This window comes from Malaya genurostris, chromosome 3 (genome assembly GCF_030247185.1).
Source record: "Malaya genurostris strain Urasoe2022 chromosome 3, Malgen_1.1, whole genome shotgun sequence".
Taxonomy (NCBI): domain Eukaryota; kingdom Metazoa; phylum Arthropoda; class Insecta; order Diptera; family Culicidae; genus Malaya; species Malaya genurostris.
In genome coordinates this window covers 194,466,546-194,484,019 of record NC_080572.1, presented here as the reverse complement: position 1 = coordinate 194,484,019, position 17,474 = coordinate 194,466,546, and the positions used below count along the sequence as shown (strand labels likewise).

The 17,474-nt window shown below is 36.9% G+C and overlaps 1 protein-coding gene across 4 annotated transcripts in view; it reads left to right on the top strand.

The window, feature by feature from the left end:
• Positions 1 to 17,474, top strand: part of LOC131435937 (uncharacterized) — a 316,170-nt gene that overhangs the window by 195,322 nt on the left and 103,374 nt on the right. For all 4 annotated transcript variants that reach the window (XM_058604244.1, XM_058604242.1, XM_058604245.1 and 1 more), the window contains one exon: positions 5,437 to 5,524. In XM_058604244.1, coding sequence (XP_058460227.1) covers positions 5,444 to 5,524 — 81 coding nt within the window. In that variant the 5' untranslated portion in view covers positions 5,437 to 5,443. The remainder of the gene's footprint in view (positions 1 to 5,436; positions 5,525 to 17,474) is intronic.

Here is a 17,474-nt window from a genome sequence, read left to right as displayed (position 1 = left end):
TGTAGATCTAATTAGTGACCAAAAAGATGGTGGAAGACAGAGAAAACGACGGGGTTAGAATCGGCATGAAGATCTGGTTAGTGATCGAGAAACGGATGGTGGATGACAAAGAAAAAGTAGAAGCGACGACCGAGTTAGTTAGAGATTGTGGAGAGACGGAGTGGGAAAGATCACAATAATCCAGCAGATACCATGTCATATACTTATTACTGATAATTAAAACTACCCCTATTACTAACCTTAATACTTAAGAAGTAGAGAAGTAATTCAGAAATAATTTTTTCACGATGTTGTGAGATAGGTGAAAATCGAACAAGTGAGAACATCGATTAAATAGCCGGCACATACTAGAAAACGGTTCGTTATAGCCGTAATTAGTGCAAGCAGATTGAATTCTTAGAAATGGATGAGATCGGATGTTGCGAAAGTTAATAGCTAGGTTCAGTTTATGTAACAATTCGGGGCAATCAGTTCAAGATTGTAACAAATCCGCCAAGAAAATAGCTCTACAGATGTCTCGGTTTACGGATAACAAGTCTAAATCGATAAGTTTACATCGCTCACTATAGCTGGGAAGGTTGTTGGGATTCCTCCAAGGAAGACTGCGAAGGGCAAACCGAATAAATTTATCCTGAATAGCTCCTATGCGTTGGATGTCGAGTTGATAATAGGGAGCCCAGACGACTACAGCATATTCGAGTATAGAGCGAACCAGTGCACAATATAGTGCTTTAAGACAATATATGTTATTAAAGCTTTTGTAATACGAAATATGAATCCTAGCATATTGGAAGCCTTAGAGATCGTTTATTTTACGTGATTCTTAAAATTCAGTTTTGAATCGAACAGAACCTCTAAAGTCCTTGACAGTCGATTCTCGTTTGAGAATAGTCTGGGAAATGGTATAGTCGAATACAACTACTGTGCGTTTATGTGAGAAAGAAATCACGGAACAATTTGAAGCGTTCAGGACCATTCTATTGAGATCGCACCAACTGGAGCAGATATCTAACTGTTTCTGCAGAAATCTAGCATCTTCCAGGTCTTTAATAGGATGATACAATTTAAAATCGTCGGCGAATGATAGTTTTTTACATTGCAGCGCAAGGTTCAAATCATTCAGATACAGCAAAAATAAAAAGGGTCCGAGATGACTACCTTGAGGTACCCCCGAGTTAGTAAGAAAGGGTGCGGCTGTGCAGTCACCGATTTTAACTATCATAGTACGGTTAATCAAATATGACTGCAGCCAGTTCAAAAAAGCACCGCTAAATCCAAGTCTTCCTAGTTTAGCAATAGCTATTCGGTGATTTATTTTATCAAAAGCAGCGGAGCAGTCAATATATATAGCGTCAACCTGCTGTCGCGCCTGTAGCGACTGAATGACATAGGAAGTATAACACACAAGGTTCGTAGATGTAGATCGATTTGGCATGAAACCGTGCTGAGTTGTAGATATATAATTAGAGCAATTGTGTATGATGAAATCCAAAACAGTACACAAAGCGGCAATTCCTCTGTAATTCGATATTTCACATTTATTGCCTTTTTTAAATACGGGGAAGATGAATGATTTCTTCCATGGTGCGGGAAAAATTCCAGAACATAAGGATATATTAAATAATATCACCAATTGGGCTAATAAACTTTCCCAACACTTTTTGACAACCATAAACGGAATGCCATCAGCACTTGTTGATTTTTTCAGCTTAGTGCACGCAGTTTTCGTTGTATCCATTGTGACAACAGATGATCATCCAATAGGGGAGCAGCTTCAAGAATGTGATGATTAGTTAATGATGCTGTATATAATTTATAAATGTTTTTACAAGTGGAAATTTGTTTCCTATGCGTTATGACAGATAAACTTTGCCATCATCATGAAGGCGAATGACTTTAAGGTTAAAACCTCTATAATCAAAACAGAAAAGTAATTGAAATTACCATCAAGCTACTACAAATAAACGAACTACTTGATAAGTACCGCGATTGCTGTGAAACTAGGAATCATTAAATTAGATCTTTCTTATTTTAACTACAAATGGGTGAATAATGCACTATACGTTTGCCCAAGGAAATCCTTTCACAGGTTCTTGAATAACAAATGAAAAGTATTTTATATTTTGAATGTAGAGCGATATACCGACTATTACGAAATTTTAGGTGGTCGCTTTGTTATTTGCATGGATTTAGAAATACTGATTTTTCGACGAGCTGAAAGTGTGTTCACAGACTAACAGACAGGACACTCAAATTAGATTCTTCAATCATTTCAACGGTCATTTCGAATATTTCTTTATTTGGGACAGTACTCACATGTGTCATGATGGCGCCACGTTACCCTATCAAAAACATCCTGTCTGTCATCTAGACTGTGTTTATTTTTTTTCATTTACCAACAGAGTTGCCATTCATACAGAATTACCTGTAATGTATTGATTTGTATACGTCCATGCGAATTTCATGCAGGATACAGATTTTATTACATATTGCCAAAACTATATACATAATTGTGCCTACTTCTCATCCTCCAACGCAATACAAAATCGAACCCGTTTTGTTACAATATTTACTTGCTTCTGGTCTGCCGCCACTTAGTTTCGGGTGAAAACTACCAACACAATAAAAAATAGTCTAGATGAACAACGTTGAGTCAAATAAATGGTTACCTTCCAACATCGCGAATAAGTGAAATATATTATCAACGTAATCCAATAATTTATTGTGACGATTCATTTTCAAATATTTTGATGAAATCAGGCATCCCTGCAAGCAGCTGATCGGTGTTGACAAACGAGGGGAAACCAACGAGTAAAAAAACTTTTACATAACACAAGGGGTGTACAGATAGTAAATAGTTCGCGCAGTACAATATAGGTGGAACTAGTGCATCACGAAAAATAATTTTTATAAGAATTTACTCATACTGTCATGTCTGTTAGTCTGTGGTGTGTTCTCTTAGGTTCTAAAAGAGGATTTCAGGAGTCTGAAGGTAAAACGTGTAATGCATCTTTAAACCGTAATCTACTCCTGCAAAACAATTCAAGCACCGGATACTAATTTTATTTTTCTTTTCGAACCAACTTCTCGGCCATTGTCATCCGAAGTGACTTCATTATTCAGCTGGTGACAACATCATTTGCCAGTACGGTTTTATAATTTTTACAGAGCTTACAACCGTAATGCTGCTAGGCACGGGCACCAGCAAAACAGGTACAGAAGCATTTTTTCCTTTTATCCAGCAAAGAAACAAGCCACAATCCTACAAACAAACATTGAATTTTACATTGTTTGCTAGGTTCCGTTACTTTCTTCTACTGCGTGTACTTCAATTGAATTCAACGCAAAAAAAAACCGTAAAAGTTTTGTCGACGTCGTCGTCGCCGTCGTTAGGTAGCGAGGCTTTCCGGCGATGTTTGATGAGAGTAAAAAAACCTAAAATCATAAATTTTGCTGCACCTGAGCGGATTTGGGTGGTTTGCAGACGACTTTAAGGAGATTACATGGTCTGTAAGCCTTTCTCAACCTTTCCGGTTGAAAACGATCCCCGAGGAGGGTAGCGTAAAAGAGAAAAAAGGGAAATCACTTCACACATAATAATAGAAAAAAGAACCTTCGTTTACCTTCCGAACCGTTCCGGCACTTTGGAGGATAAATATCGCAATAAACGATAGGAAACTTTTCGAAACTCATTAAAAAGTTTCACCGATCTCCCTTGGCTAAGATTATGCATCAAGTAGAGTTCACTGACGAGTTAAAAAGCATATTCTCTTTACCTTACGAGTGTATCTGTTTTTATTTTCAATAAGTACATTTTGTAGAACAATTTCGTCAACGATATCTAAGACGATGTAAGTGGAGTCGTATCACGAAAAGTTTGAAATGTTAAATTGACAGAAACCTTCTTTGAGACCTCTTATTAGATGGAAGCTTTAACAAAGCTTGTTAAACGTTGTGTTTGAGTGAAAGTGAAAGAATTCTTATGGTTAGAATTTAACATCAACGACTTACTTTTTGCCTTTCACGTATAGAAAGGCTTTGCAATCACTGTGAAAAACCGTCATATACTATTCGACTCAGTTGCACTAAGTTTTCTCGAAGATGGCTGAAACGATTTTCACAAACTTAGATTCAAATGAAAGGTCTTCTGGTTTCATAGATAATTCCGGAATTTCATCTTCCGGTTCAGGAATTACAGGGTGATTAGTGTAAATATTCCGTATTTAAATTACTTACTCACTTTTTTCAGAGATGGCGTGACCAATTTTTCAAACTTCAACTTCAAATGAGACCTTTCACAAAACTTCTGAACTTCATCTGGATCTGTCTTCCGTTTCCGTAATTACGAGTTGAAGAGTGTCAAAAATATCAAACCGCCTTATAAAGCGTATGTAAATGCAACGACACAGAAGAATAAAATACAACACCACCTCAACGAACGAAGCACGCTGTGTACGGAATTCGATTTCGTATTCACGGTAAAGGAATCGAAAACCAACACCGGCTCGGTTTTGCATACCCAAGCGAGTCCATCGGCACCGAGCACACATGAGCACAAATTTTAAATTGTTTGGATCTGAGGTAGAGAGATGTGCGCTCAAAAGAAAGAAAGAATTTCAATGGATTCAAGTTTATTTGAAAAGATATTTGCATCGGAAGTTTGACCGTTGAAAATCTTTCATCTATTTTTTTCATTATTTCAAAACATCTAATTATACTACTGAAGTTCTGTATTTTTGCTCCCGTCGCATATTCTTTTGTATGGAATATAGAAATGAAATGCCAAGACAAATTCTTGGCAGGCAGTCAATTGTGGCAGCGATATGATGAGATATTCCTTATATTTTATTTCGACTTGTCAAAGAGAAAGATCGAATGGTAGTTGGTTAACGAAAACGTAATATTTTACATACGTCGCGTTATACTAGAAGTTTTCGAATCAATTTGAACCGATTTTTTATCATTCATTTTTTGCTGATATCGTTACTAAGAATTCATTCAATCCCGGGTTCAACCTCAAGGTCGTTTTCAGGAGAAATGTTTCCCCCTGATATTTGAAATCGAAGTGTTGAATCCAAGATATCTGCACTGCAAACAGTAATGAAATTTTCAAAAAATTTTTTCCACACATGACTCACTTTACAAAAACGTTATTCGTTAATGACTGAGTTTTCAATAATAAATTAAATCTGAATTCAATACGCCTAGCTTTTGATTCAGGTACATGTTTTAACATGTAGAAGCAAATCGAATTGCTTTGATCTTGTATTAAATCAATCCCAAAAATGTGTCATTTTGAATACTCGAATTGATCGGTCTCAGAAGATGTAAATTTAAGAGTATAACCAAAAATAATACTGAAGACTTGCATTGCATTTTCACATACATTAGTATTTCATTTCTAACAGTTTTTATTTTCAACATTTTTCATTTCAGAAGTAACATGTGGTTGTACGCTCTTCTCAGCCTAGTCTTCAGCAGGGTACTAGACATTACAGCCTTTTCTATCAACACAGATAATCAGGTAAGCTATCAGCAACTGTCAAGACATTTAGTTATCGGATTTTACGTACGTACTGTTTTTGCTTGGATGATGCCCCGTCGACGTTGAAATTCGTTCGTACTGGTATATGAGAATATTGGCAAAAATAATAGATCTGCGCTATCATAAATGAGTTGTGCATTTGATAGAATATGTAAAATTTGACGCCGTGCGTTGAAAACTGAAAACTGACTTCGTATCAGGACCGAACAAGACTTCAATCCTAACGAAAATAAATCCGTCAGCGGTGTAATAATTAAAAAAAAGTGGGTGGGTAATGTCAGAGACATAACTGAACGACGTGAATACGAATAAAACTAACAGGCTGCATAACTATAGTCGTTCTTATAAGTTGATAGATCCTAAATTAGCCTAAATGCCAAAAGAGAGTAAAACGTGGTTTGCCTGGACTTCTGTACGATACGAATTACAATCTTTCAAAGGAAGTAAATTGCAAAAAGCTATTTTATAATTAATTTACTTATACTTTAAAGTCAACTGCGCAGGCTAGAATGGGTAAAACATGGTAACGCGAGAATGCAATGATGCGCCCTTTGCATGAAAGTCGTCGTCCGAGCACGAGAAAGACAAACAAGCGTCATGAGTTTTTCTCTTTGATACTCGTTGATACCGAACATGCTAAAAAACTATAAATTGTTGATCATATTTTTGATTGCATAGAGCAAAAAACTATATTGTAGGGCTAAGTACATCAAGAGACATTCACGATTAAGTTCTACCCATTCTTCCGCAGGGTGAATTTTGGGAAGACGCTCCGTATCCACGACAAAATCATGAAACCAATCATTTGATCTTCTCATGGAACCATGATAATTGCCTAATTTTGCTGTCAAAAGGATTCGAACCACGAGCAGTAACTCTTTTTCCATGAAAATTCTGCATAGTCTGAATCTGTGCTGTAAAACTTCATTCAATTCAATTGAAACCGAATGTGGCATACATTAACGATCACTATACTACCGTAAACTTCACATTCTAACACACAACCTTCGCGTACGTACAAAACGGGTAGCATTCAGTTTTTCATTCGTTTCTCTTCCAATCGAAGCTCAGTTTAACCACCAACGTCAGTTGATCTCTTGAAATAAAATATTCTCTTATTGAATGAGAGAGAATTGGTTTAAGATAATGGATGAAAGGTATGATAAACCAATCATGACAACTGAAATATCAATTATAAAATAAACATAAATTAATTGTTCCCTTTTCCAGTTTTCATTTTTAATACTTTGAAACACATCTCAGTACATTTCAAACAGTTGAATATAGTTGAAATAATTGAATATGAATATTGAATATTGAATTTAACAATCGAAATAATACATTTCAAGAAATCGAAAACTCAAATGAGAACAGCCACCCTTTTTTATAATTCTGGCCGGAGAGAATTTTGGTTATCGAGTTGATGTCCATGCCTATTCAATCTAACATGCTCACTACCAACAGTGAAGATAATGAAACAGGTAGACTACCTGGCACTTGAAACTGAGCTAGTAAAATTTTCATAAATAATGACTAGGTACGTTTATTAAATTGACGATGAACTCTGGGAGCTTTATTTTAGTATGGCAACAAAATTTAAATGGATTGACTGTCAATGGCCATAAATTTCATGTTCATCTAATAATAAATATTCGAATGAAATGAAATTTTACCGCACTGGCCTGAATATGCGTTACTTGCAGAATCTATTTCACAGACATTGGAACACAAACGCTTTTCGTATCGTCTACTTCTACCTCGTCTACTTTGAAGAAATATTTATTTGATAATTCAGAAGGACTAATTGTATTTTTTTTTATTCACCGACTGATAAAGAATTGACATCATAGAATATCACGAAGAATATCAATTTCAATACCAATTTGGCTATGCTTGGCCACTCGTTTGATTTACTAACACGAATGTAATGTTTTGTGTGAAAATATCTCAATGTACTTTTTTATAAGTTCGATGTTGTTGATGCTGTTAGGATAACATTTTGAGAGCAGGCGAAAAACCAACGAGCTAATTCGACTATAAATTTGGACCACTGTCTAATGAACGTCATAAAAAATGCCTTGCTTACTTTGTTCATTTTGTTCCATAGAGATCCCTGATTCACCCAAATAGTTTTTTACGTACATTCAAATTATACGGTTTATATCAAAGGTATATAAAGTCTGTCCCAGAAAGTATGGACGCAACCAAAAACTGCTGCCATTTCGCAATGGTTCAGATTCTGTCAATTTTTATGGCTGCGTTCTGCTGTTTACACTCTTCTCTAACCACTTGTGCAGTTGTTTATTCGTTTTCATTAGTTTGTTTCGAAATGCGTGGACTTTTAGCAGAACAACATCGAAAAATTGTGTACAAATGGTGCACAGAACGCGGACTGTCACTGAGAACGATAGCAAAAGAGGAGTGGAGTAAGTGAAAAAGCCGTGCGAAATGCAATCAGAAAGTTCGGTGAGGATAACACCTTTGAGGATAAACCGAAAACGGGTCGAAAAAGGCGGGTGAGCAATGTCAGAGACATAACTGGATGTCGTGAATACGAAAACAACTGACATGTTCCTTAACACTTCCGAATATCAATTAGTTGATCAATAGTATGAATTATGCAAGCATTCCCCTTTTCCAGATTTTTCGCAAAAACGAAGGCTTCGCTTGATCTAGATTACTGTGAATTTCACACAGCGAAAAGTGCAAAAATCTAACCAAACAGTTCTAGATTTGCACTAAACTGAGGACATTTTCCTTCGATTTGCGAGCAAGAAATCCTAATAGTTCTTTATAAAACTTTTGAGTCATTAGAACGGCTGATTTCGTGTAATGCTCTCCACCGTTGCTTTTTCACCAATGCAAATGACTGACAGCTGTGACGTAATCGCTCTTGTCGGAAGCGAAACTAGCTTTGCAAACCCAAACCCCTACCCCAAACCCTACCCCAATCTGATACATACCCGGTGAACGACCATTATTAGGTTAAAACCGGGGGTAAATAAACGATAAAAAAAAAGCTTTGCAAACGGCACAAAATACATCTGCTCGCATTGGCGATAGAATCCAAACTGATTCAATTTTTGTTAGGAGCTTTCTTTTACGTGATTTCGTTTGTAGCTATGAGCTTTCAAAATACGAGAAAGGCAAACGCGCCTTATGAATTATCCTCTTTGATACTCGTTTATACCAAACATTTCAGAAAAGTTTAATTTTGAACTATTTGAGATTATGTCACACAACTGAAAATTTTATCATAAAATTGTGACCATATTTCCGATGGCATGTAGCAAAAATTATGTTGATTCGTTAGGTACAACAAGAGATATTCACGATCAAAAACTTATCACTCTCTCAGAGGGTAAATTTTGAAAAGGCACCCCATAGCAAAGTAAGTCGTATTCACGACAAAAAAGGTCCTGCTAACCCTCAGTTGGATAAACGTATACTGAAGGCGTTCGAGCAAAAGAAGGAGGTTTCAGTTTGGGATGTGGCCAAAAAAGTGGGCACTTCGAAGTCAAATGTTCTTCGTGCTAAAGAACGTTTGAATCTTCGAACCTATAAGAAGCAGAAACAACCAAAACGTAGTACGAAACAAGAAGCATCAATCAGGCCGAGGGTTCGAAAGCTGTACAATACGATTTATGCTGGAAATTTGAACTACATAATTATGGACGACGAAACCCACGTGAAACTCGGTTACAAATCCTTGCCGGGACCACAATATTATACGGTGCGAGAAGGGCAAGTGTTAAACCAGTCTGAGACATCGATTGAAGATTGAATTTGTAGCTGCGGTAAGATTTCGAAACCCTTCATCACCACTGCTTCAATAAACAGCAAAATATACATCAAGGAATGTTTACAAAAACCCATGATTCGAAGCCACAAGGATCCTGTTGTCTTCTGGCCAGATATTGCTTCTTGCCACTACTCGAAATCAACGGTAGAATGGTATACTACCAAAAATGTCACTTTCGTCCCAAAAGACATGAATCCACCAAATTGCCAACAACTTCGACCAATTGAGGAATTTAGGGCATTAACGAAGGCATCATCAAATCATTACACATTTCGAAAAAGATTGGAAAAAAGTATCAAAACTTGTCACCAAGACGTCTGTACGGAGTTTAATGAGGAACGTTCGCAAGAAGGTGCGCCAGCTAGTCTACAATGGCTAAGTAGCAAATGTTGAGAATAATATTCTGTTGCTGTAGTCTAATATTATCAATATATCGAATAAAATTTGAATATCTAACACTTGTGCATTATTTACAGCGAAATCAAAGTGCGTCCATACTTTCTGGGTCAGTCTTAAAGCGCAAAAAGACTATGTCACATATAAAAGCAATAAATTAAAAAAAAAACATGTATACTTAAGTAGTCAAACAAAAACTTCATGTAACCTTTGTCCATGACCCGCCTTTCCCTTTTGTCGAAATATTTAAACCCCAACCAGTAAATTTGCAGAAGAATTGAATTGCCTCCGAAACAATTGAAAAAAAGAGGCAAAGAAGTAATAGTCGAATGGGGCCAAGCCTGGTGAGAAAGCCGCATGGGCAAACACTTCCCACTGGAGCAAGTTACGAACGTTTTTCGACTTGTGTGTTGGTGCATTATCGTAGAGCAAAACCATTACTTTCTGTATTTCTCTATATGTATATGTTGGTGAGAACACCATGGTTAGGTTCGCCTAGTTTCAGATCGAAATACATCACACTGGTCTGGTCTCAAAATGCACATAGCTCGACCTTCCGACTGTATCTATCAAGCGTTTGCCTTTCTCGTATTTTTAAAGCTCATAGCTTTGTGATCTGTGAATGGATTTATATCATCTAACTATTAATAGAATCGAAATTTTTCAACCTAAACGTGTATATAGCAACAGCATTGAAGTATTTCAATAGTACACTATTGAAAAACCTGTCTCATTTGACCCATGTCAACACCAGCCAATCAGAACGCGTTCTGAGGAAGCGAACAAAATATCTGCTGCTGTACAACAAATCGTTCGAGAAAAATGTTCCGCACAGTGCTTAATATCGTAGTGAGTTCCACAATTTGGTCCTTCTGAAAGGCAGCAATGAATCCCGTACAGCTTTCCTGATAGTTTCTTTCAATGAAATGCAAATCCGAAATTGAAATTCTATATGCTGCTATTTTGATAGCCGTTAGGACCGCCCATTAGTGAAAAAGCTACAGACGAAATCACGTAAAAAAACCTCTTAACAAAAATTGGATCAGTTTGGATTCTATCGCCAGTACAAGCAGATGTATTGTGTATCGTTTGCAAAGCTAGTTTTCCTTTCGACAACAGCGATTACGTCACAGCTGCCAGTCATTTGCATTGGTGAACAAACAACGGTGGAGAGCATTACACAAAATCCGCCGTTCTAATGGCTCTAAAAGTTTTCTAAAGAACTATTAGGATTTGTTGTTCGGAAATCGAAGGTAAATATTCTCAGTTTAGTGCAAATCTAGAACAGTTTGGTTAGATTTGTGCACTTTTCGCTGTGTGAAATTCACAGTAATCGAGATCAAGTGAAGCCTTCTTTGTTTTTGATAAAAATGTTCCAGAGCTTTTCACTCATCGTAGGATAATCACAGGAGCTTGTCCGTTACAGTTCTTCGGTTCAGAGGTCACTGTGGTCGATCAAGTTAAATACGTCGGGGTTATTTTTGATTCAAAACTGAATTGGTCTGCTCACATTGGCTTCAGGATCAAAAGAGCTTGCATGGCTTTCGGCCAATGCAGACGAGCTTTTGGAAAATCATGGGGACTCAAACCCAGATACATTCATTGGATCTACAAAACTATTGTTAGACCAATTTTAGCATATGAATGTCTTGTATGGTGGCAGAAAGGAGAAGTCGCGACAGTTCAGTCAAAGCTAAATCATCTCCAAAGGATGGTCCTAATGGCGATGACAGGAGCATTCACGACAACTCCTACTTCTGCTCTAGAGGCGCTACTGTGCATTAAACCACTACATGTGTTCCTAAAACAAGAAGCATTATCTTGTGCATACCGTCTTAGGGTTACAGGGCTTTGGAACAGTAACCCATTAGATTATGCTACCAGCCACACTCGCTTGTGGTCTCAAATGGTTACGTGGGATGAGTATTTACTCGCCCCTAGTGACCTAACTCTCACATGCAGTTTTCCTTTCAAAACATTCAATGTGAGCTATCCTTTTCGTGAGGAATGGTTGTCTGGTTGTCTGGAACGACAACTTGATGAACACATAGTTTGTTATACGGTCGGTTCTCTGTTGAATGGTCGTGCTGGTGCTGGTGTCTACTGTCGTGAAATGAGGCTAGAGCAGTCTCATTCACTTGGTAGATACTGTACTGTGTTCGAAGCAGAAATCTACGCGATTCTGTGTGGAACACAATCGGCACTTCAGCAGAGAATCTGTGGTAAACGAATTTATTTTTGTTCCGACAGTCAGGCAGCCTTAAAATCACTCAGTTCGAATGATTCACGGTCGAATCTAGTGATCGCATGTCGAACTCAAATTGAAGACCTCAGCATTTCAATTGCTGTTTACTTCTTATGGGTGCCCGGCCATTCTGGTATTACTGGAAATGAATGGGCTGATGAGTTGGCTAGAGCTGGTGCAACGGATGATTTCGTTGGTCCTGAACCAGCTTTACCACTTTCAACTAGTTGGATTAAACACAAGACACGTTATTGGGCTGCATCCAAACATGCCAGCTACTGGTGCAGCTTGCAAACTTGCGCTCAGACAAAAGCATTTTTACCAGATTTAAATCTGAAAATGTCAAAGTGTCTATTGCATTTTTCCAAGCATCATTGCAGTATTCTGGTCAGAGCTATGACTGGACATTGCAAACTCAATTATCACATGGCTACTATTCAACGTGCTGAGTATTATTCGTGTGATTTGTGTGAATGCGATTATGGTACTTCATATCATCTGATATGTAACTGTCCCGCATTGACGCAACTACGTATCCGGGTTTTTGGTTCTCCATACATGGTTGAGTCTGTGCATGCGGTGCTACAATTAAAGGATATTCTCTCGTTTCTCACCCAATGTGGTAAGGAGCTATAGTAAGAAGGGTTCATCGTTCTTCTTGGAGTGAATGAATCCTTTCTGTACTCACCTTAAATAGGGTTTAGCAGATTGTTTGGCATCCTTTATGGGGTGCTGAATTTACTTCTGCTCGTACATACTGCGAATCGTTCTGCATTCTTCCGGGAGTGCAAAATGGTATCGCTTTTGTAAACTTTTATTAACTGTGCTTCATCAGAAAGAACGCACATAGTAACACACCAAAATAGGTTTTACAGCAGACTGTTCGGGACCTCGTTTAGAACTTACTTCTGCTTCTACTAAATGTGATCCCCAGCAGATTATTCAGCATCCCTTAGGTTGCCGAATTTACTTCTGATTTTTTGTGTTTTTGTGTCGTCAATTTTCCCTATCCTCCTAGTCCAAACCTTACCATTTCCCTTCAATCCTTTCCTCTTATATATCGGGAAAATGATGCTAAAAACAAATTGATGGCAAGGCACAAATCTCCAAATATCAAGGAGAACGTGCCATTTGAGCCAATTTGTTCTGATTCCTGACTTTTTTTTCGGTCGCAGAATACTATTATCTTTTCTTCTGTTGTTCCATGCTTTGACATTCTTTTCAAAAATATTCGTTTGATACATGATATTTCTTTTTCATTATTCCATATTATTATTTAATATTTATTATTATTTTCATCTTTTCTTCTGTTGTTCCTTGTCATCGAACCCCTCGTCACTGATAGCTGATAACACTGCCATCTCTCCCGGAAAGTTCACCCGTGTGATTGAAAGCGAACGATAAACGGCCATACACAGTGAGCACATTTATAGGAACGAAACAATCGTCAGTAGATATTTCTAGCTAGTTTATAGTTATAGTTTATTATATACAGGGTGATTTTTTAAGAGCTTGAAAACTTTTTTAAACAATAAAACGCATAAAATTTGCAAAATCTCATCGGTTCTTTATTTTAAACGTTAGATTGGTACATGACATTTACTTTTTGAAGATAATTTCATTTAAATGTTGACCGCGGCTGCGTCTTAGGTGGTCCATTCGGAATGTCCAATTTTGGGCAACTTTTTCGAGCATTTCGGCCGGAATAGCCCGAATTTCTTCGGAAATGTTGTCTTCCAAAGCTGGAATAGTTACTGGCTTATTTCTGTAGACTTTAGACTTGACGTAGCCCCACAAAAAATAGTCTAAAGACGTCAAATCGCATGATCTTGGTGGCCAACTTACCGGTCCATTTCTTGAGATGAATTGTTCTCCGAAGTTTTCCCTCAAAATGGCCATAGAATCGCGAGCTGTGTGGCATGTAGCGCCATCTTGTTGAAACCACATGTCAACCAAGTTCAGTTCTTCCATTTTTGGCAACAAAAAGTTTGTTAGCATCGAACGATAGCGATCGCCATTCACTGTAACGTTGCGTCCAACAGCATCTTTGAAAAAATACGGTCCAACGATTCCACCAGCGTACAAACCACACCAAACAGTGCATTTTTCGGGATGCATGGGCAGTTCTTGAACGGCTTCTGGTTGCTCTTCACTCCAAATGCGGCAATTTTGCTTATTTACGTAGCCATTCAACCAGAATTATGTAGACCATAAATCGGGCGTAAAGCGCGAAACACATTTCGAACCGAACACTGATTTTGGTAATAAAATTCAATGATTTGCAAGCGTTGCTCGTTAGTAAGTCTATTCATGATGAAATGTCAGAGCATACTGAGCAAATAATAATGCATGAAAATCATAACCTCAAAAAATCTGAGCAAATACTAATGCATGAAAATCCTAACCTCAAAAAAATCACCTTTTATTTATTTACAATTATATTTATTTACTAATAATTCCATATAACAGCTCTTTGTAATTGATTTCTGCATTTTCCATCTATTTCTTATTTGTAACCACCTGAATTGAAAGATTTACTTACAATTAACATAAAACTAAATCTTCACAAAGAGTGTAGTGCGCCGAATTCTAAAAGCGAAGGTGATATTTCATACTTATTCTTTGAGTTATTATGCTAATCTATAATAAATTTAGTGATCAAAGGAGGTACGCGATCGTTAAACTGATTAGGATCTTGTCTGTATAAGCGATGAGTAAGGGCACTAAACGTAAGAAATAATTATAACCTCAATTAAAAACTCAAATTCAATTGAATTATGTATGTTTATTAGGAAATTAAGGTCGGCGTGAAACGAGTAAATCTTTCCATTATTGCTCTCGAATTCTTGTTAACCGTAAAAGTATAATCATTTAAGTCTCAAGAGAAATCGGTTCATACCTATGATTGTTTCAGACCACTACCAAATGTCGGGAAACCGTTAGAAGCGTCAATACAGAAGACTATGTCGAAAATCAACCGTTTCAATTAGAACATAACATTTTTGACTGAAACTTCTGCCGATGAATTCAACCCTAAGCATTCTGTCGCAATACGTGTTTATCGAAATGGGTTCTGTTCCCCTAGGCGAGCTCCGATGAGGTTAGCGATGTCACAACAATTGCAAACTAACTGTGAACGGGAGTTTAGCAGCTTCATAAAATGAGACATTGTTAAATATTTTGTACACATTCCGCGGAAACTGTTGCGGATGTTTCACATGGTAATAAATCAGGATCGCAGATTTTACGCTTCAAAAGATGCTGGAGCTATGTTCATACATGTGAGTACCTAAATATCGTTCATTGTTCCTCAAAAACATACAACAGTTCACGCATAATGGCTGGATGTCCCGGAGTGTTTAGTAGAAACCGTTATAAATCTATCGTGTTCATACTGTTATTTTGTCATGCAGTTCAAAGTTTGAAGGTGGGAATGCTATTAAGCATGTTCCTTTCGCAGCTTTATCGTGGTGCTAAACGTAAATATTACTCATTTGGTTTGACATTAAACTGGCTACCGCTGCGGGTGATAATGAATGGTGGCTGCTCGGTAGGTGATTCAACACTTTGCAGTTTTATCGCAGATCGGAGAAATGTTGTAAGGAAATAACAAAGGAAGAAATTTCTGCGGAGCGGGAGTGGTTGATTTTCCATTTAATTATTTGTCGCATTCAGTTTTTCTTGACGAGCGATTGATGTACAAAAAGTAAGAAAATAAGACTTATCGTAGGCGTCTGTACGTGAGCTGGAAGATATATTAAGACAAGCGAACAAATTTAGATTTTAGATTTTTAACACCTCAAAATTGAAGCAAACCTTTTCCTCAACAAACTTCGGAATCATTGTATGGCTGATGATACGGTCCTACTGACACTAAGAATTCTTCCGGATGGGGGTTTGAACATACGATAATTGGCTTACAACACATTCCTCAATAAGTCCAGTGACTGACACACAGATGCCGCTATCATTGTCCATCTCATATAACGTTTATGAAGTACTAACTTTCAAAAGACCTTGTGTGATACAACAACCAATAGCAAATACTACATAACGTTGTTTGATCGTTTGAATGCAAAATTCAAAGAAAAACGACCTCATATGCCAAAGAAAAAACCTCTTTTTCACCAACACAATGCACCGATTTACATGTCCATGTTAACTAAATGCTAATGCTGAACGAATAACACTTTGTATTAATTCCACATCCACCGCACAGGCCAAGTTTGGCCCCCAGTGACTACTGGTTATCCGCTGATTCAAAAAAAAATACTCGTCGGTGAAAAATTGTCTCAAGCCTTTTTTAACCCGTTATAACCCAGGAGTTATCAAATTTGAACCAAATGAGCAGATATCATCAATTCCATCATATTTTTTGTTGAAGATGTTGAGAAATGCCAAATCATTACTAAAAATTTTTTCTAAACGAAACTATCCTATGTATGATATATCATACGCTGGGACAACACATTAGCAACAAAATTACGAGATATGTACCTATATTTTGAGAAAGGTAATTGTATATACGATTCAATGTCTTTTTAATAGTACCAGTAGAAGTACTATCAGAGATTAAGGCACAATACAAACGGAAATATTTGGTGCATTTCGTCTGAAATATACACCTTCGTCTCGGTTTTCAGTGGATTGTTGTTGATAAAATAATATACATTCAAGCTGCAACAAACAACTTCATTTGTTTCCATTTTTCTCATTTTTAGGAAAATGGATTACATATTTGTATTTGTATATTTGGGATATTTGTTCGATTTGTCGAGAGTATCGTAAGCTCATTGGATAGTTTTTTCAATGTTCAATATGTTTAGGAGATATTCATACTTCCTTTTTTAAGTTAGCGTTCTACTCCATATTCACGTGTTCGTCAAATCCTAAAGGGTACCTATTATTATCATTATTTTTTACAGACATGTTTATAAATATTCCAGATAGAGCAAAATCGATTTGATTTACTGATTTTACAGATTTTCGAATGACTTCAACTAATCACAAAATTCCGATTCTCTAGTTTATCGGTGAACGATTTGCTTTGGAAATATTTATATCCCACCGTATGATATATCATATGTTCAAATCAGGGGTGGAAAAAAGAAAATTTTTTGATTTAAAGTAAATAAAAATAGTCAGTATTATCTTTTCATATCACATATTTATTGTAGATATTATAATGAATTTTGAAACGAATGATTTTCGATAAATTTTGGTTTTACTTGGAATTTGAAAATGTTTTCATAACGATCACTGTATCACTGTCTGATTCGGAAACAACCACTGATTTGTGTTTATTAAACAGGTTTGAAGCTCAAATGGCTGTCACTTACGATTCTGATGATGTAATGGTATACGTGACGTAAACGTCAAAACTGATTACCGCTCAATTTTCTCGGATATGGATTATCCGATATCAATATTTTTAGGCTCGTGAGGTGAGTTCATTCCGTCGAACGCATCGGAATTCCATGTTTCGT